A 19441-nucleotide genomic window follows, 5' to 3' on the forward strand; every position below is an offset into this window, starting at 1 on the left:
TTCCACTTCTAGTTCCAGATATAGCAATATACAAAATGAGAGCTCTGCAATTTACGACAAAAACGTACGATGATGTTAACTTCTCGGTCCGGGTAATAGCAGAATCCACCCAAATTAGAATCACAATACAAACATTTTGCGATATTTCGGCCTCCATCAAACACGTTCAGTTTTTTTGCGTCAACGAAATTATAATTATTACTGAAGAAAATTTTACTACCAATTATATCAGAATTTCTGAAAAGGTATTTTCCACAATAGCAATAATAATCAAAATAATTTTTCTGTAGCCATATTGAGCGTATAGTGAAGAATGATTTTTTTTCCAAAGATATTTCGATCAAATCATAAAATCAAGTATAAATAAAAAGAATTACATTGGTAATCCCGAACTTTTCCTTACCGTTGGCCTGCGTTGTCCGTAGGAACTTTTGGTTATTTTTTGTGAATTTTCTTGAAACAAAGGCAGTGAAAATATAATAATAAAAATAAATTGAAAAATTGGTGACTTTGACTAAAACTTCGACAATTTTGTATGAGAGGTACCCGTAAACCGATTCTCATTGGCTTTAAACTTTCTGAGGTTTCATTTTTTGGAGCAAAAATAAGATTCTGATCGCATTTGCAGAAGTTTGGTTTTTGGCCTTCAATTTTTTCCAAGAAAATGTCGACAAAAATTGAAGACAAAAAATTGAACTTCTGCAAATGCGATCTACATGAAAGAATCTTATTTTTTCTCCAAAAAATGAAACCTCAGAAAGTTTGAAGCTGATCGAGGTCGATTTACGGGTACCTCCCATACAAAAGTGTCAATTTTTTGAGGTTTTCCTTTGGACAAGTACCCCAGGATCAAATCGAAAATGGCTCATCTTCGAACTTAAACTAAATTTTTCGGATACAAAACTTTTGGCATTTTCAGATTTTGATTATCTCAATTATTTTTTGCGTTATCGTGTTAACAAACAGCTACGACGACGACGGCACACGAAAGGAAAAGTGTCACAAAAAGTTTGTGCGCGTTTCATGAGATGATCTAAGCTAATTTTGCGAAAAAAAGTTTTCGGGACCAATTCCTATACTTTCTCTTGACACGTTGTGTACGGAAAAGTAAAAAGTCTAGCCGCCGAAGCCGAGCGAAGGCAGCTAGTTGGAAATAATTTTTAGTGTTTCGAGAGGTGATGATTCAATGAAGGAAATAAAATGTTGCACTTTTTCTAGTTAAGTTTGCATTACCTTTGATTTGTGAAAGTATAACTTTTTTCTTCTGTCGAAATTTTCGGCCCAAAAACAATGACCACTGATCAGCAATAGCGTGGATTGCGTTATTTAATCGGAATTATTGATGTAAAAAGCTTAGGTAGATGATTTTCTTGAAAAAAGATTTTTATTTGTTTTTTTCTGGCTACAACGCAAAAATGATCAGACTGAGTTAGATTCTATGCATGATGTCATTTGCCTACCGTATACACACACGCCAATTTTTGTGAGTGCGTTCAATGTATCATCTGGTGATGAATTTTCTATTGTTTGCTGCAACATATTTGAATTTCATAAAAAGTATTCTACTAATTTGATTGTCGAACTAATTTGATTGTCTCGACGATATGAAACTGTCCATCGTCAGTTCAACTTTGCTGTGGCTGAAAAACTGAAGATAACCGCAAAATTACCCAGTAAATCAAAGTATTTCATCGCAACCATCCTTTTTGCAGTACAGAGTCAATGATTTTTTTCTTTAAATGAAATGGCCCCAAGAGTTTATTGCCTTCTTATTCGTTTCTTTATTATTTATATTTTTCGATTCTGACAAAATAGTTCGAGAAGAATGACATATTGTGAAAAAAATTGTGGAATCTGGAATTGTTTCAAACATTGAAATTTATATATGGACATTTTTTAGATGAATCAGAATTGGCGTTAGCATGAAAATATATTCAGATTTTTTTCGATTGATGACTTTAAAAAGAACTACTTGGGAAACCAATTTGTCTTTATGATGATTTATTGCATCATCGTTAAACTACCGCGAATTTGAGTGCTGAAATCAGTTTTTTTCCACGACCAAATTCACTGTTCAAAGCGATACCTTCATCAAACTTCAGCTTGATGCCGCCTTTTATTTTTACTTCAGTGGATGAAACAGTATATGCATCAGCTCGTATCTCTTCATCTGGTTTCAAATGAATTTCATATTTGAATCCATGCTTGATAATGATCGGTTTTGGGAATCGCATTACGCTATTGTCGTCGCCATTTTCATCCTCATCATAACGTTTGCCATTGATTGGAAGTTCCAATTTTTCATTGACATAAAGTACGCGGGGTTCCACTTCATCAGGACCAAGTGGATCGATTTCAAAGACAGTGAGTTTACTTGTGACGTTTTCAAAGTCTTCGTATTCTGACCGTGAACGTGAACCATCACCTTTGTAGTACGCATCGGAACAAACGATTGCATTCAGCAGTAGAGTCTCGTTGGTTGAGAACTTCATGATTTCGATTTGTTCAGCGCCACATTTTGAACGCGATCCTCCAACGCATTTGTGTTCATCTGACTTCTTCCATGGGTTCACACGAGGAGTTCCTTTGAACAACTTCCATTGTGTTTTCTTTGATTTGATCAGTTTGATGATGCCCCGTTGCTCTTCGTCGGTGAATAAATACCCATGTACTGTGCAAATGGCGTTGAACTCTTGCAATGTCATCGATCCGTAGCGAATATCGTACAACAGATTACCGAGCGGATTTTGAACAAATTCCTCGCTTTCATCATCTTGTTTTGCGGCTTCCTCGGACCACTTCATGCATGCATTGAACACACAGACTTCTGAGCAATTCATTGAATCGATACGTAAAATATGGCTCAATGTCTCTTGGTCACATTCCAAAAATCCGCTTGATTTGAGGACGTCTTCCGTGTTCAGACTAATGAATGTCTCACATTCAGCCTTCAATTTTTCGTGTTCGTACAACAATGCGAGTCTGTAAGTCCAACAAGCATTGTCGACAGTGAGACTGTGTTCCAAGAGTGTTGCACAATCATTTAAACATGCGTCGATATCGTACTGATGGCTGAGGCTCATGACACCTTCCACATTCTCCATGGACAGCTCAACTTCGACCAAGTAGAAATATTGTAGAAACATTTTGAAATCGGCGGTAAGCACATATGGGATCGGCACTTCGTCTTTATCTTTCCACTGTCCATTGAACATTTTTCGTAAAGCTTTGCTTGCGGCCATTAAGAGATTTTTGTGGGCTGGAACACGGTCGGATTGTGAATTGGATTCGAAGACAAAATGAACATCAGCCGTCTTCTCATCCAAATATAAGGTTTTTGCAGCTGATTCCAAAGTCCGACTAGTGAATTTAACTTTCGACATTGTGACGATGTGATTCTCGGCCTTTGTGATTAGTCAAGTCAGGTTGGGGTGATTTTGGATGTGTTTATCTATGGAAACAGTAAACAAAAGTATTGAATCAAATCTGTTCGAATTTCAATGTGTAATATTCTTCTCTTGGCAGATATTTATTAAATTGAAGGGAAGCTTAGACGAAGAAATAGAAGCGTTTGTTAAAGTCAAAGCCAAAAACAAATTCAATTGTCTTACCTTAGAACGTGACTTGTGAAATAGCACAACTTCGATTTGAGGTTAGGGAAAGTTGATGTGAAAAATGTGAATAAAATCTGCAAAGACATTATACAATGTAATCTAATGAAGTTTTCAAACTTTTCTTTAAATTATTGAATTTTTTTTGGATGATTCAATATGAAAATGGATTCGTTTTACCTTTTTTATGGCTTTTTTTCTTCGGTTGAAATTTTCAGCTCAGATTCAATGATTGCACAAAACTGGTTTGATGTTACTTCTCTCCGTCTGCAATACAAATGCGCTTAGAATGAGCTTGCAATTTCGAATGATGTCATTTGACTACAGACGTCATTTTTTGTGAGTGCGTTCAATGTACCATCGGATGATGACTTTTCTGTTGTTTGCTGGAACATATTTGAAATTTGTAAAACGTGTATCTCATTTTGTGCATTTGATTTTATTTGATAGTCTCGACTATGTTTTTCGTCAGGTCAACTTTATCGTAGATGAAAAACTAAATAAAACTTTTGAATGTTCAGCGCATAAAAGCAATGCCGCATTTGAAGTACTCCCGTAACCAATCCAATTTGGTTGTAGATAGACAATTTTTTTCTGAATAAAATGACTTTATTTTAGCAGAAAATGACTTTTTATTATTTATTAATTGTTCCCATTTTTCAATTCTTCCACAATATTTCCAGAAGAAATATGAAGAGTTACATTTTAATGTTTGTGGTTACACGTGATATCTTTAGATGAAGCAAAATCTGAGTTAGTATGATGAATTTCTTAACATAAGGTTAGTTATGATTTCCGAACATTTTAATTGGTGACTTCACGGAGATCTATCGGGAAGCCCATTTGTCCTTGTGATGAATCATTGAACCACCGTTAAACTGCTGCGAATTTGAGTGCCGAGATCAGATTTTCATTGGGCCAGCTCTTCAAAACGGTTCCTCTGCCAAACGTCAGCATGATGTCGGGATTAAGTTTCACCTTAGTGGATGAAACAGTATATACATCAGCTCGTATCTCTTGATCTGGTTTCAAACGAATTTCGTACTTGAAACCACGTTTGATGATGATTGGCTTTGAGAATCGTACTACGCTGTTGTCGTCGCCATATTCATCGTCATCGTCTTCGCAATAACGTTCCTCACACATTGGATGCTCTACGTTTTTGTTGACAAGTACGCGAGGCTTAACTTCATCACAATCAAGTGGATCGATTTCAAGGACAGTGAGTTTGCTTGTGACACAGTCATAATAATAGTCGTCGTATTCTGACCATGAAGGTGAATCATCTCGTCTGTAGTACGCATCAGAACAAGCGATTGCATTCAGCAGTAGAGTTTTGGTGGTTGAGAACTTTATGATTTCGATTTTACCAACACCATATTTTGAACCTGATCGTTCACCACATTCAAGCACACTCGTTTTCTTCCATGGGTTCACACGATGAGTTCCTTTGAACAACTCCCATTGCGTTTTCTTCGATTTGATCAGTTTTGTGATGCCCTGTTGCTCTTTGTCGGTGAATAAATATCCATGTGCTGTGTAAATGGCGTTGAACTCTTGCATTGTCATCGATCCGAAGCGAATATCGTACAACAGATTGCCGAGACAATTTTGAACCAATTCTTTGCTTATTTCATCTTGTTCGGCAGCTGTCTTGACCCATTTCATGCATGCGTTGAACACACAAGTTTCTGAACAAGACATTGCGTTGAGACGTAAAATCATACTCAATGTCTCTCGGTCGCATTCGAGAAAACCGCTTGATTTGAGGACGTCTTCCGTGTTCAGACTAATGAATATCTCACATTCAGTCTTCAGTTCTTCGTGTTCGTAGAATATCGCACGTCCATAGGTCCAACAAACATTGTCGGCAGTGGAACTGCGTTCCAAGAGTGTTGCACAGTCATTGAAACATGCACCGATATCGTACTGATGACTGAGGCTCATGACACTTTCCACACTCTCCATTGACAGTTCAACTTCGCTCAAGTAGAAATATTGTAAGAACGTTTTGAAATCGGCGGCAAGCACATCAGGGATCGGCACTTCGTCTTTCTCTTTCCACTGCCCATTGAACATCGCTCGGAAGACTTTGCTGGCGGCAATCAAGAGAGTCTTGTGTGCTGGAACACGATCGGATTGACCATTATATTCGAATACGAAATGCACATCAGTCGTCTCTTCATCCAAGTAAAGGGTTTTAACACCTGATTCCACTGTCTGACTGGTGAATTTTACTTTTGACATTGTGGCGGTGTGATTCTTGAACTTTGCGTATTGTCAAGCCAGGTTGGGGTGATTTTAGATGTATCTATGGAAACAGGAAACAATTGTGCTAAATCAATTTTGTATGGATGTCGCAATAGCAATAAGCTCTCTTTTGGCAAGTACAGATGTGTATCTTAAATATTATAATGAGTCCCGTCATATAGTTGACGAAAAATGGAACAATGAGAGTGAGGTTGGGATTTTATGCTGTGTAATTCTCACAATAGAAAAATATTGTGCTCGAAAAATATTTACCCCTGACAAATTCGTTGCTGTTTGATTTGTAATCGTTATTGGATTTTCAACGAATATGAAGATCAAGCCAATTGCCAAAAGAGATTCAAATTAACGCAAAAAATGTGAAATTTCCGCAAAAAATGCTCCTGTTTAGTTTGCAAGGACTGTGATCTACGCTTGTTTGCTAAACAATTCTAGATGTGTTGTGTTTATGTGTCAAACTTCGTGGATGCGTTCAATCTTCAGGTCCATACATTGGAGAGTCAAGACGCTGTCGTTGAATTTTGAGCGCCAATTCGTGAGCTATATTGAACAAAAACCACCAAAAGAAAGAACATGGAACAAAGTTCAATGATATCTCTTCAGCATCCCTCACGTTCTTCTAAACCATAGGAAGTAACTCCATAAATTATGGAGCATAATCCATAGAATCCAACTGTCACATCGATCAAATAATTTTTATAATGAATTATAACGATTGCCTTGCAATAAAAGTCAAACAAACCGATGTTTGGCAGTTCAAACACAAAAATTAGTATCAAACGTCTTTATTCTTAGCTTTATTCATTCCATATTATATATTTTATGGTGCTGACTTGGCACTGCTAGCAGATTCAATCTAGAGAAAATCCCAACCAACTTTCTAACTTGAATCATCATAATAGCAAGGAAAACCTATTGAAAAATCAAAATGAAAATTTTTGTCGATGTTTTGAATTGTTCTGACACGTTTGAATGTTGACGGTCGTGTAGGATTTGCAAAAATGTAGCTCGTGGATGAGACCTCTCTTTTTGTCATCAAAAACGCGGTCATGTAAAGTGATACCAAGCTTTTTTACCACCTACTGTTGCGAATCTGAGTTTCGAAATCAGTTTTCCGTGAAAATTGCGCTTCAGAGCGGTCCCTTCGTCAAACTTCAGCGTAATACCGGTTCTCATTTTTACTTCGATCGATGAAACAGTATATGTATCGGCAATTATTTGCTTTTTTGGTTTCAAACGAATTTCGTACTTGAAACCGCATTTTATGATGAGTGGCTTCGGGAATCGTATTGCGCTGTTGTCATAGTTATCTTCGTAGCCGTCCTCGTCCTCATCCTCGTCCTCATCCTCGTCCTCGTAATCGTCCCAAAACTCATCCACATCCTCATCCTCGTCAGAACGTTCGCCATGGCTTGGATGTTCCACATTTTCATTGACATAAAGTACGCGAGGCTCCGCTTCATCAGGAATAAGTGGGTCGATTTCAAAGATAGTGAGTTTACTTATAACGTTGTCAAAGTCATCGTCCTCTGGCAATGAACGTGAATCATCACCTTTGTAGTTTGCATCAGAACAAACGATTGCATTCAGCAGTAGAGTTTTGTTGGTTGAGAATTTCATGATTTCGAATTGTCCATCGTCACATTTTAAATCCCGCCCTCCATTACAATCAAATTCATCAGACTTTTCCCATGGACTCACACGACGAGTTCCATTGAACGACTTCCATTGCGTTTTCTTCGATTTGATCATTTTTGTGATCCCATTTTGTTCATCAGCGGAGAATAAATATCCATGTGCTGTGTAAATGGCGTTGAACTCTTGCATTGTCATCGATCCGAAGCGAATATCGTAGAATACATTTCCCAGATGATTTTGAACCAAAACTTTGCTTATTTCATTTCCTCCGCTGGCGGTCTTAACCCATTCCATGCAGGCGTTGAAAACACAGGCTTCTAAGGAATCCATTGAATCGAGACGTAGAATGTGGCTCAATATCTCTCGGTCGCATTTTAAGAATCCGCTTGACTTGAGGACGTCTTTCGTATTGAGACTAATGAATGTCTCACATTCAGTCTTCAATTCTTTATGCTCGTAAAATATCGCGCGTTCATAGGTCCAACAAGCATTGTCGACAGTGAGATTGCGTTCCAAGAGTGTTGCACAGTCATTGAAACATGCGTCGATGTCGTACTGATGACTGAGGCTCATGACGCCTTCCACATTCTCCATTGACAGTTCAACTTCGCTCAAGTAGAAATACTGCAAGAACGTTTTGAAATCGGCGGCAAGCACATCTGGGATCGGCACTTCGTCTTTATCTTTCCACTGCCCATTGAACATCGCTCGGAAGACTTTGCTTGCAGCCATAAGAATAAATTTATGCGCTGGAATAAGGTCGGATTGTCCATTGGATTCGAATACGAAATGCACATCAGCCGTCATCTCATCCAAATATAGGGTTTTTACAGCTGATTCCAGAGTCCGACTGGTGAATTTGATTTTCGACATTGTGGCGATGTGATCCATGACCTTTGTGTATTGTCAAAACAAGTTGGGATGATTTTGGATGTGTTTATCTATGGAAACAGTAAACAAAAGTGTTGAATTTCAATGTGTAACTTTCTTCTCTTGGCAGATATTTATTGAATTGAAGGGAAGCTTAGACGAAGAATTAGAAGCGTTTCTAAAAGTCAAAGCCAAAAATAAATTCAATTGTCTTACCTTCAAACGTGACTTGTGAAATAGCGCAACTTCGATTTGAGGTTAGGAAATGTTCACATGGGAATCCTGAAGAAATTCTGGAAAAATATTATACAAACACAATTTATCAAGCTATCTTTGATTTGGAATCTCCAAAATGGAAATCATCTTTAGTGTTTCGAGAGGTGATGATTCAATGAAGAAAGTAAAAGGTTGCACTTTTTCTAGTTTTGCTTGCATTACTTTCGATTTGTGAAAGTATAACTTTTTTCTTCTGTCGAAATTTTCGGCTCAAAAACAACGTTAGAAATAGCGTCGATTGCGTTATTTAATCGGAATTATTGATGTAAAAAGCTTTGGTAGATGATTTTCTTGAAAAAAGATTTTTATTTGTTTTTCTCTGGCCACAACGCAAAAATGATCAGACTGAGTTAGATTCTATGAATGATGTCATTTGCCTACCATATGCACGTCAATTTTTGTGAGTGCGTTCAATGTATCATCTGGTGATGACTTTTCTATTGTTTGCTTTAACATATTTGAATTTCATAAAAAGTATCACATTTTGTGCATTCGAATTAATTTGATAGTCTTGGCGATAACTTCTTTCGTCAGTTCAACTTCATCGTGGCTGAAAAATTAAAGAAGAAAACTTTTGAATGATTATTCGCCAATTAGCGATTTAAAACACTCCCTTAACCAATCCAATTCTATTGCAGCATAGGCGATTTTTTCTGAATAAAACAATAAAAATATTTATTGTTCCCATTTTTCAATTCTTCCATATATATTATGAATTTCTTAACTTTGAGTTATTTATGATTTCCGAAGATTTTGATTGGTGACTTCACAGAGATCTAACGAGAAGCCCATTTGTCCTTATGATGATTTATTGCATCATCGTTAAACTGCTGCGAATTTGAGTTCCGAAATCAGTCTTCCAGCATCACCGTCCAAAATGGTACCTTCGTCAAAGTTCAGCGTGATGTCGGGTTCCATCTTTACCTCATCAGACAGAACAGTATATGTATTGGCACGTATTTCCCCTTCTGGTTTCAAACGAATTTCGTACTTGAAACCAAGTTTGATGATGAGTGGCTTCGGGAATCGTATAACGTTCCTTTCGTCGTATTCGTCCTCGTCCTCGTCCTCGTCCTCAAAGTAATCGTCATACCATTCATTTGGATGTTTCACATTTTCATTGACATAAAGTACGCGAGGCTTCGCTTTATCAGGACCAAGTGGATCGATTTCAAAGACAGTGAGTTTGCTTGTGACACGGTCATAATCATAGTCGTCGTAACGTGAGTCATCTCGTCTGTATCTTGCATCAGAAACAACGACCGCATTCAGCAGTAGAGTTTTGTTGGTTGAGAACTTCATGATTTCGATTTGTCCATCGTCATATTTTATAACCAGTCCTCCATTAGATTCAAATTCATCCGACTTCTCCCATGGGCTCACACGACGAGTTCCATTGAACAACTCCCATCGCGTTTTCTTCGCTTTGATCAGTTTTGTGATGCCCTGTTGCTCTTTGTCGGTGAATAAATATCCATGTGCTGTGTAAATGGCGTTGAACTCTTGCATTGTCATCGATCCAAAGCGAATATCGTAGAACAAATTTCCGAGATGATTTTGAATCAATTCTTTACTTATTTCATCCTGTCCGCTGGCGGTCTTGACCCATTCCACGCAGGCGTTGAACACACAGGCTTCTGAGCAATCCATTGAATCAAGACGTAGAATGTGGCTCAATATTTCCCGGTCACATTCGGGAAAACTGCTTGACTTGAGGACGTCTTCTGTGTAGAGACTAATGAATATCTCACATTCAGTCTTCAGTTCTTCGTGTTCGTAGAATATCGCACGCCCATAGGTCCAACAAGCATTGTCGGCAGTGGAACTGCGTTCCAAGAGTGTTGCACAGTCATTGAAACATGCACCGATATCGTACTGATGACTGAGGCTCATGACGCCTTCCACACTCTCCATTGACAGTTCAACTTCGCTCAAGTAGAAATACTGTAAGAAAGTTTCGAAATCGGCGGCAAGCACATCAGGGATCGGCACTTCGTCTTTCTCTTTCCACTGCCCATTGAACATCGCTCGGAAGACTTTGCTGGCGGCAATCAAGAGAGTCTTGTGTGCTGGAACACGATCGGATTGACCATTATATTCGAATACGAAATGAACATCAGCCGTCTCTTCATCCAAGTAAAGGGTTTTAACACCTGATTCCACTGTCTGACTGGTGAATTTTACTTTTGACATTGTGGCGGTGTGATTCTTGAACTTTGCGTATTATCAAGCCAGGTTGGGGTGATTTTAGATGTATCTATGGAAACGGGAAACAATTGTGCTAAATCAATTTTGTATGGATGTCGCAATAGCAATAAGCTCTCTTTTGGCAAGTATCTTTTATATAATAATGAGTCCCTCCATATAGTTGACGAAGAATGGAACAATGAGAGTGAAGTTGGGATTTTATGCTGTGTAATTCTCACAATAGAAAAATATTATGCCTAAAAAATATTTACCCTTGACAAATTCGTTGCTCCTTGGTTTTTAATCGTTATTGGATTTTCAAAGAATCTGAAGATCGAACTAATTGCCGAAATGGTTTCAAATTAACGCAAGAAAACAGGAATATTACGCAAAATATGCTCCTGTTTAGTTTGTACGGACTGTGTTCTCCACTTGTTTGCTAAACAATTCTAGATGTGTTGTGTTTATGTGTCAAATGCGTGGATGCGTTCAATCTTCACGTCCATACGTTGGAAAGTCAAGACGCTGTCGTTGAAGTTTGAGCACCAATTCGTGAGCTTTATTGAACAAAAACAACCAAAAGATTACCTATGGAACAAAGTTCAATAATATCTCTTCAGCATCCCTCACGTTCTTCTAAACCATGGGAAGTAACATAAATTATGGAGCATAATCCATAGAATCCAACTGTCATATCGATCAAATAATTTGTATAATGAATTATAACGATTGCCTAGCAATAAAAGTCAAATAAGCCGATTTTTTGAAGTTCAAACACAAAAATTAGTATCAAACGTCTTTATAACTAGCTTTATTCATTCCATATTATATATTTTATGGTGCTGACTTGGCACTTCTAGCAGATTCAATCTAGAGAAAATCCCAACCAACTTTCTAACTTGAATCTTCATAATATCAAAGAAAACCTATTGAAAAATCAAAATGAAATAAATGAAAATGTTTGTCGATGTTTTAAATTGTTTTGACATGTTTGTATGGTTTTGACGGTCATGTATCATAAATCAGGCTTTGCGGGAATGTAGCTCGTGTATAAGACCTCTCTTTTTGTTATCAAAAATGCGGTCATTGTGAAATTGCACAGTGATACCAAGCTTTTCGATCAACTCTTCGGTACTATGGTATACAAGATGTGTACAAAATGGATGGTCCCAACACCATCTATCGACCATATTCTTAATGCGAATTTGGTACTTGAATCCGCTTCGAATGATAACCGGCCTGGACAGAGAAACAACAGTATCTCCTCTTTCGTTCAGTTTGCAGTTTTCGTCAACATAAAGAGTACGACAATCCTCCATTTCAGCTTCATTGTTTGCAGTACGGCTTTCGGCGATTGTCAGTGTACATGGCAGATCTTCGGGTAGGTTATCCAAAAAATTGTACTTGCAAAGAAACTGAACTTCAGCACAAACGAATCCACTCAATAGAATGGTACCATCAGTTGTGAATGATGTTTTTTCTGTTTCTTCCATTTCGTATGCGTGCTTTGATCTTATGGTGTACTCGACAAATCGTTTGCACTCATGCACCTTTGCTTCACGCCAATCACTTTCTCGCACAGACACATAACGTTCGATTGGTCGATCCGATGAAGTGAGCATTTTGATGATGTTTTCGTATTCATCAGCCGCAAACCAAGCATCAAATGTTGAATGGGTAGCATCAAATTCATCCTTTGTTATCAATTCAAAACGAATATCATGCATCATCACATCGCCCAGATGAGTTCCAACTAATTCCTTGCTCAATTTTTCTTGCTGACTGGCCGCCTTAACCCATGTTAGGCAGGCTTGGAATACCTCAACTTCTGAACACGACAACGATTCGAGTTTTAGAATTCGACCTAGCACCTCTTTATTACACGTCAAGAAACCACTTGACTTGAAGATGGTCTGTGCATTGATGCCAATGTAAATTTCACACAAACGCTCCACTTCCTTTTGATTGTAGAGAATCGCGAGTCCATACGCCAAACACACGCTTTGAACTGTGAGATTGTCGGACAAGAAACTAGTACACGCGATCAAACACCCAGTGACATCGTACTTTTCACCGAGATACATAATTTTTGTAATATTTTCCATGCTCATTTCGACCACATCAAAGTAGAAGAACTGCAGAAAACTTTTAAAATCGGCCACTGAAGCATCCGTGATTTTAACGTCACCTTTTTCATTCAATGGTCCATAAAACATTGAATGAAAAACTTTACTAGCTGCAGTGAGTAAATTTTTGTGTGCTGGAACACGTACACAAACGTCATCGTTCAATTCAAAGACAAAATTTACGTCAGACGTCTCCTCGTCCAGATACAAGCTCTTCAAGGCCGAATTGAAGGATTGATTGATATATTTACTGTACGACATCATGAACTATTTGTCGGCTGCAATTAAACAAAAATAAGTTGGACGATTCGAACAGAATTCATGTGCAGAAATGAAAACATTTGGCAATGCCGAAGCCAAAGCAAAACCCACAACGAATTTCAATTGTCTTACCTTCGAACGTGACTTGTGAAATTGCACCACTTCGATTTGAGGTTAGGAGAAGTTGCTATCAGAATCGTGGAGAAATTCTGTGAAAAATATCAAGTTACAAGCAAATTACCGAGCTATCAAACATAAATTTGGAAATACTGTCCTGCAATCCAAGGCGATGGATCAACGAAGAGAGTAAAATCTGGGACTTTTTCAACAAGTTTTACCTCCGTTTCTTTTGTTGGAAATTTCGACTCAAAAACAATGATCACTGATAAACAACAGTTTGGATTGTGATATAACCGCAAATATTTATAAAAAAAGCTTAGGTAGTAGATGATTTTATAAAAAAAAAAAGATTTTTATTTCCTTTTCTCTGGCTGCAATGTAGAAAGGTTTAGAATGACCCAGCTTCTATGAATGATGTCATTTGACTACAGACGTCATTTTACGTGAGCGCGTTCAATGTACCAACGGATGATGACTTTTTTTTATTGTTTGCTGCAACCATGGTGCGGCTGTTGACACTATATTTTCCTATATTTCGAATTGGCGCGCTGTGTAGTTCCGATTTGAAATGTTAAATTACATTGATGTGCCCTTTGAAATTGGGGGCGCTCGCATCGCCTCAAATGACTTTGACGTTCAACAGCCGCCACACGTCTGCAACATATTTGAATTTCATAAAAACGTGCATCTCATTTTGTGCATTCGAATTAATTTGATAGTCTCGATGATACTTTCCATCGTCAGCTCAACTTTGTTGTGGCTGAAAAACTAAAGATAACCCCAAAATTGACTAGCAAATTAAAGAAGTACTTCCGTAACCATCCTTTTTGCAGTGGCGACGATTTTTTCTTCTAATGAAATGACCTCAATTCAATAGGAGTTTATTGCCTTCTTATTCGTTCATTTATTGTTTTTTCTTAAAAAATATTCTAAGAATAAATATGACATAAAAAGTCTGTGAAATCTGGAATTGTTTCAAACATTGAAATTTATGTATGTGTATGAACATTTTTTAGATGAATCAGAATTGGCGTTACATTGATAATATGATAATATTCAGAATTCCACAATTTTATCGAGGTTTGAAAATTATGTATATTTCAATTGGTGACTTCACTGAAATTTAACGGGAAGCCTGTTTGTCCTTATGATGAATCATAGCATCATCGTTGAATTGTTGCAAATTTGAGTTTCGAAATCAGTTTTCCAGAAAAGAGGCTTTTCTTCAAAACGGTGCCTTCTTCAAACTTCAACGTGATGTTGCGTCTCATTTTGACTTCAGCGGATGACAAATATGTATGAGCAATTATTTCCCTTCCTGGTTTCAAACGAATTTCGTACTTGAAACCACGTTTGATGATGAGTGGCTTTGGGAATCGTATTACGTTGTTGTCTTCGTAGCTATCTTCGGAGTCGTCCTCGTCGTCATCATAGTCAAAACAATCACCATCGATTGGATGTTCCACATTTTCATTGACATAAAGTACGCGAGGCTTCGCTTCATCAGGACCAAGTGGATCAATTTCAAAGACAGTGAGTTTACTTACAACATTTTCAAATTCGTCGTCTTCTGACCATGAACATGAATCATCTCGTCTGTAGTTTGCATCAGAACAAACGATCGCATTCAGCAGTAGAGTTTCGTTTGTTGAAAACTTCATGATTTCGATTTGTCCATCGTCATATTTTAAATCCAATCCTCCATTACAATCAAATTCATCCGACTTCTCCCATGGGCTCACACGACGAGTTCCATTGAACGACTCCCATTGCATTATCTTCGATTTGATCAGTTTTGTGATGCCCTGTTGCTCTTTGTCGGTGAATAAACATCCATGTGCCGTGTAAATGGCGTTGAACTCTTGCATTGTCATCGATCCAAAGCGAATATCGTAGAACAAATTTCCGAGATGATTTTGAACCAATTCTTTACTTATTTCATTTTGCCCGCTGGCGGTCTTGACCCACTTCATGCATGCGTTGAACACACTGGTTTCTGAGCAATCCATTTCATCGAGTCGTAGAATGTGGCTCAATATTTCTCGGTTGCATCCTAAAAATCCGCTTGACTTGAGGACGCCTTCCATGTTGAGACTAATGAATATCTCACATTCAGTCTTCAATTCTTCGTGTCCAAAGAATATGGCGCGCCAATAGATCCAACAAACATTGTCGACAGTGAGGCTGCGTTCCAAGAGTGTTGTACAATCATTGAAACACGCACCGATATCGTACTGATGACTGAGGCTCATGACACCTTCCACATTCTCCATGGACAGTTCAACTTCCCTCAAGTAGAAATACTGTAAGAACGTTTTGAAATCGGCGGCAAGCACATACGGGATTGGCACTTCGTCTTTCTCTTTCCACTGCCCATTGAACATCGCTCGGAAGACTTTGCTTGCGGCAATCAAGAGAATCTTGTGTGCTGGAACACGATCGGATTGTCCACTGGATTCGAATACGAAATGAACATCAGCCGTCATCTCATCCAAATATAAGGTTTTTACAGCTGATTCCACAGTCCGACTGGTGAATTTAACTTTCGACATTGTGGCGATGTGATTCTCGGCCTTTGTGTATTGTCAAAACAAGTTGGGATGATTTTGGATGTATTTATCTATGGAAACAGAAGACAATTATGTTAAATCAATTTTGTATGGATTTCGCAATAGCAATAAGCTCTCTTTTGGCAAGTATTTCCAATATAATAATGAATCCCTTCATATAGTTTGCAAAGAATGGAACAATGAGAGTGGTGTTGAAATTTTCACAAAATAAGAACCTTTGTTGATGTTGTGAAATTCTCATAGAGAATGTTGTGCTCAAGAAATATTTACCTTTGACAATTTCGCTGTTCCAATGTGCTCTTTGATCTTTATTCGTTTAGTGATTGTCGCTATTGGAATTTCAACCAAAATAAAAACTAATCTGATTCCAAAAATGAATGAATTAACGCAAAGAAAGTGGAATTTTCCGCAATAAAATGCTCCTGTTTAATTTTCACGAACAGTTCCTGTTTAGTTTTCAGTGTTCTTCGCTTGTTTGCCAAACAACTCCAGTTATGTTGTATTCATACGTCAAACTTTAGAAGTGCGTTCAATGTCAAAGTCCACACTTTTCATATTCAAGACGTGGTCGTTAAAGTTTAGACGCCAATTTGTTAGCTATATTGAGCAAAGGCAATAAAAAGTTTACTTATGGCATAGCATTTATTGTGTTTTCAAGGCAATTCCCGCATGGAAGTCTCCTATGGACTCTAAATCCATACAATTCAACTTTTAGTTCGATCAGATTATCATTGTTGATTCACAAAACCGAATTAGTGAACGCAACATGCGCACATCCGACTATAAGGAAGAGTGTGTGTCTCTCTCTCTCTCTCTCTCTCTCTGTGTGTGTGTGTGCTATTGTGAATGACAAACATTGTTGACCACTAACACATCTATGTGGCACTCTGATTTCGACATTATTTCCACACGAGTCTGACAGCTACGTGCTTAGTATTCAATATACACAGTAGAATCTATGTGGTGCGCTGTTTTTCGAAACTTGAACTTTATTTGATAAACCAATTTCAACGTTTTTGCTCCTGATCCAACTAGTTGTAGCTAAAAATGAGTGCTGTTAGTATTACAAAACCAAGAATATCCATGAAAAATTATTCATTTTGATATTTTGTTCATCATTTAGGAGCTTCGATTCGAATTAACGGAGTCTACAAAGACAGCCGAAGAATTCATCCAGCTGTACTATCAAAGTGTGGATCACAAGCGACATGTAAGCAACATTTTGATTCATTGAGTTGATTCAATGGAAGATTCACATAAAAAAACAATGTAAAATGACATAAAAAATTCGTCCACATACAAAAAATCTATTTTAATTAATCTCAACATTTTGCGTCCGTTCGATAGCAAATCTCCCGTTTGTATATGGACAATGCGATCGCTGCGTGGAATGGAAATGGCATCAATGGCAAGGAAAATATTCAGGAATTCTTTCAAGGTCTGCCAGCAACTGAACACACGGCTTCGGTTTGTGACGTTCAACCAATCATTGATGAGGCCACATCCAATCAAAAGACGTTGTTGATTCTGGTGTCTGGATCGCTTCGAGTTTTGAACAATCCACTCAAGCAATTTCAACAAACATTTGTGATCTCGGCTCAAGACGACAAATGGAAAATTGTACGCGATTGTTTCCGCATCCAAGATTCATTGTGTCCACAATTCAAGAGAACCGCACATTTCAAATGAATGTTCACGATATTTTTGGCAACAAATAAACGAAAAAATTGATAAATAAATGCAAATTCAACATTTTTTTTTGTAAAATCTAATACAACCCTTCTGAATGTTCAGGAACAGTCATCAGGTGGCACTGTATGTCAAATGTCATTTGCTTCTCATTTGTGTTCATGTTTTTGTGCTCTATAGTTTAGCTCAAGCAAAACTCCCTGATTTTCGACTAAAAAATTATCAAAAAATTGATTGTTGTAAAAATCGAACCATGTCTCATGTGCCCATTGAAACTTTCGAAGAAGATGCGGCTGATTTGCGGTTCCCGAAAGGTAAAATTAGGATTTTTTTTCTAATGTTTCGATAGAAAATGAGCTCTTGGTAATTTTGACTGTCGTGGTCGTCGTTGTTGCTGTCATTTTCATGGAATTGTTTGCCTTTGTTCTTCAATACTAGAGGTGTTTTTGATAAACGTCAACCAAAATTCAATTAACAGCAGATTCTTTTGTTTAAAAGAACGAAAATTGATCGGCATTATTGGATTAGACAATATTTCGATTCCTTTGTTCTGACATTTTTTTTCTGGAAAATTTATTGTCCGAATCAATGGCCGAATAATGAAAAAAAAACACGTTCATGTTCAATTCTCTTTTAACGAAATGAGATGTAACAATTGCCTATACAAACTCACATTTTTCTTCTACTTTCCGCACAAATTGTCTTATTTCAGAGTTCCAAAATGCGGAAACGTTGCTAGTCAGTGAAGTACACATGCTATTGGACCACCGCAAGAAACAGAACGAATTGGCTGACGAGGAACAAGAGTTCTCCGAGGTGTTTTTGAAGACTTTTACGTATACTGACATTTTCCGAAAGTTCAAAAACAAAGAAACCATCACGGCTGTTCGAAGGTGAGTTAAATATGCATACAAACATGGCTTGAAATAGAACGAATCAATATTTGACTAAAAGTGGTTAAGTTTTTGATAATCAAAAAACATTGGCAATTTCCTAAGCATTCATATTTTCGTTTCTTCCACAGTTTGTTGACACAGAAGAAGTTGCATAAATTCGAACTAGCTGCAATTGGTAATCTCTGTCCTGAAGTCCCAGAAGAAGCTAAAGCATTGATTCCATCACTTGAAGGTCGGTTCAAAGACGAAGAATTGAAAGAAGTGTTGGACGACATCGGCACAAAACGCAGTTTGCAATATTAACAATGCGGTCAAACATACAATGAATATCAGCCATTTTTGTGCGAAATGAATAGTTGTTGAAAAGAATGAATCAGTCGCTGTGTGCGATTTTCGTGTCGAAAAAAGTTTCATCTTGTTTTGGTTTTTTCGAGAAAAAATACTCTGAAATATTGATGATAAAATGCTTTTCATTTTCTAAAATAATCCAATGTTCTGAGCTGTTAAAACGCAACTTTTTGTAAACTTTTCGTATTAAAATGCAACTATTTTCAAGAAAATAATCCTTTAATCCTGTCTCTGGTAAACTGATTTCATGGTCGCATATCATTGTGAAGCAAAATTCACCGAACATTGGATTGTTCACCCATGCAAGGGAACGTGAGCTGGGTTTAGACCATCGTGAGACAAGTTACCAACTAACACCCATACATTCGACTAATCACCATGATAAACTATTTGACACAGCTGCAAACATTCTTTGCAAGCAAAATAGAATTTGAACTAGCATCATTAGTACTATGGCATCGCCAAGGAAAAGTCAATGTCAAGGATTAATTTTAATACGTCGTTTATGTCTTCCAATAAGGCTATAATCCGGTCTGTCTGGCTGTAGCATATGAAGTTGAGCGAATATTTCTTTTACTCCT

General features: G+C 37.5%; 6 protein-coding genes across 6 annotated transcripts; 2 read left to right on the top strand and 4 right to left on the bottom strand.

Annotated features, from left to right (window-relative positions):
- Window positions 1–1757: 1757 nt before the first annotated feature.
- On the bottom strand, window positions 1758–3923 carry LOC129570344 (BTB/POZ domain-containing protein 3-like). The gene is made up of 3 exons (XM_055449915.1): window positions 3792–3923; window positions 3612–3688; window positions 1758–3451 (listed from the first exon to the last, which is right to left on the bottom strand). The coding sequence occupies exon 3, from the start codon at window positions 3381–3383 to the stop codon at window positions 2016–2018; it is 1368 nt and encodes a 455-aa protein (XP_055305890.1). The 5' UTR covers window positions 3384–3451; window positions 3612–3688; window positions 3792–3923; the 3' UTR covers window positions 1758–2015.
- A 561-nt stretch (window positions 3924–4484) lies between these two features.
- On the bottom strand, window positions 4485–6239 carry LOC129570363 (BTB/POZ domain-containing protein 3-like). The gene is made up of 2 exons (XM_055449937.1): window positions 6135–6239; window positions 4485–5922 (listed from the first exon to the last, which is right to left on the bottom strand). The coding sequence occupies exon 2, from the start codon at window positions 5856–5858 to the stop codon at window positions 4485–4487; it is 1374 nt and encodes a 457-aa protein (XP_055305912.1). The 5' UTR covers window positions 5859–5922; window positions 6135–6239.
- Window positions 6240–9485: 3246 nt separating this feature from the next.
- LOC129570364 (BTB/POZ domain-containing protein 3-like) lies at window positions 9486–10856 on the bottom strand. The gene has a single exon (XM_055449938.1). The coding sequence runs from the start codon at window positions 10854–10856 to the stop codon at window positions 9486–9488; it is 1371 nt and encodes a 456-aa protein (XP_055305913.1).
- A 3381-nt stretch (window positions 10857–14237) lies between these two features.
- LOC129570349 (BTB/POZ domain-containing protein 9-like) lies at window positions 14238–16417 on the bottom strand. The gene is made up of 2 exons (XM_055449921.1): window positions 16198–16417; window positions 14238–15977 (listed from the first exon to the last, which is right to left on the bottom strand). Exon 2 carries the CDS (start codon window positions 15907–15909, stop codon window positions 14521–14523), a length of 1389 nt encoding a protein of 462 aa, XP_055305896.1. The 5' UTR covers window positions 15910–15977; window positions 16198–16417; the 3' UTR covers window positions 14238–14520.
- Window positions 16418–16855: 438 nt separating this feature from the next.
- LOC129570381 (NTF2-related export protein-like) lies at window positions 16856–17659 on the top strand. The gene is made up of 3 exons (XM_055449956.1): window positions 16856–16983; window positions 17051–17137; window positions 17275–17659. The coding sequence occupies exons 1-3, from the start codon at window positions 16975–16977 to the stop codon at window positions 17614–17616; spliced, it is 438 nt and encodes a 145-aa protein (XP_055305931.1). The 5' UTR covers window positions 16856–16974; the 3' UTR covers window positions 17617–17659.
- A 126-nt stretch (window positions 17660–17785) lies between these two features.
- Window positions 17786–18906, top strand: LOC129570383 (DNA-directed RNA polymerase II subunit Rpb4-like). Its single transcript, XM_055449958.1, has 3 exons — window positions 17786–17930; window positions 18329–18509; window positions 18641–18906. Exons 1-3 carry the CDS (start codon window positions 17870–17872, stop codon window positions 18813–18815), a joined length of 417 nt encoding a protein of 138 aa, XP_055305933.1. The 5' UTR covers window positions 17786–17869; the 3' UTR covers window positions 18816–18906.
- Window positions 18907–19441: the final 535 nt, after the last annotated feature.

This window comes from Sitodiplosis mosellana, unplaced genomic scaffold (genome assembly GCF_009176505.1).
Source record: "Sitodiplosis mosellana isolate CC-2019 unplaced genomic scaffold, AAFC_SMos_1.0 Smas_scaffold_54, whole genome shotgun sequence".
NCBI classification, from domain to species: Eukaryota; Metazoa; Arthropoda; class Insecta; order Diptera; family Cecidomyiidae; genus Sitodiplosis; species Sitodiplosis mosellana.

What these genes read in the sequence shown, in the direction of transcription:
- LOC129570344 (XM_055449915.1), bottom strand. Translation starts at nt 3,383, where the DNA reads ATGTCGAAAGTTAAATTCACTAGTCGGACTTTGGAATCAGCTGCAAAA.
- LOC129570363 (XM_055449937.1), bottom strand. Translation starts at nt 5,858, where the DNA reads ATGTCAAAAGTAAAATTCACCAGTCAGACAGTGGAATCAGGTGTTAAA.
- LOC129570364 (XM_055449938.1), bottom strand. Translation starts at nt 10,856, where the DNA reads ATGTCAAAAGTAAAATTCACCAGTCAGACAGTGGAATCAGGTGTTAAA.
- LOC129570349 (XM_055449921.1), bottom strand. Translation starts at nt 15,909, where the DNA reads ATGTCGAAAGTTAAATTCACCAGTCGGACTGTGGAATCAGCTGTAAAA.
- LOC129570381 (XM_055449956.1), top strand. An exon ending in GTGTGGATCACAAGCGACAT is followed by an intron (nt 17,138 to 17,274) that starts GTAAGCAACATT and finishes TCCGTTCGATAG; the next exon opens with CAAATCTCCCGTTTGTATAT.
- LOC129570383 (XM_055449958.1), top strand. Translation starts at nt 17,870, where the DNA reads ATGTCTCATGTGCCCATTGAAACTTTCGAAGAAGATGCGGCTGATTTG. An exon ending in TGATTTGCGGTTCCCGAAAG is followed by an intron (nt 17,931 to 18,328) that starts GTAAAATTAGGA and finishes GTCTTATTTCAG; the next exon opens with AGTTCCAAAATGCGGAAACG. An exon ending in ACCATCACGGCTGTTCGAAG is followed by an intron (nt 18,510 to 18,640) that starts GTGAGTTAAATA and finishes TTTCTTCCACAG; the next exon opens with TTTGTTGACACAGAAGAAGT.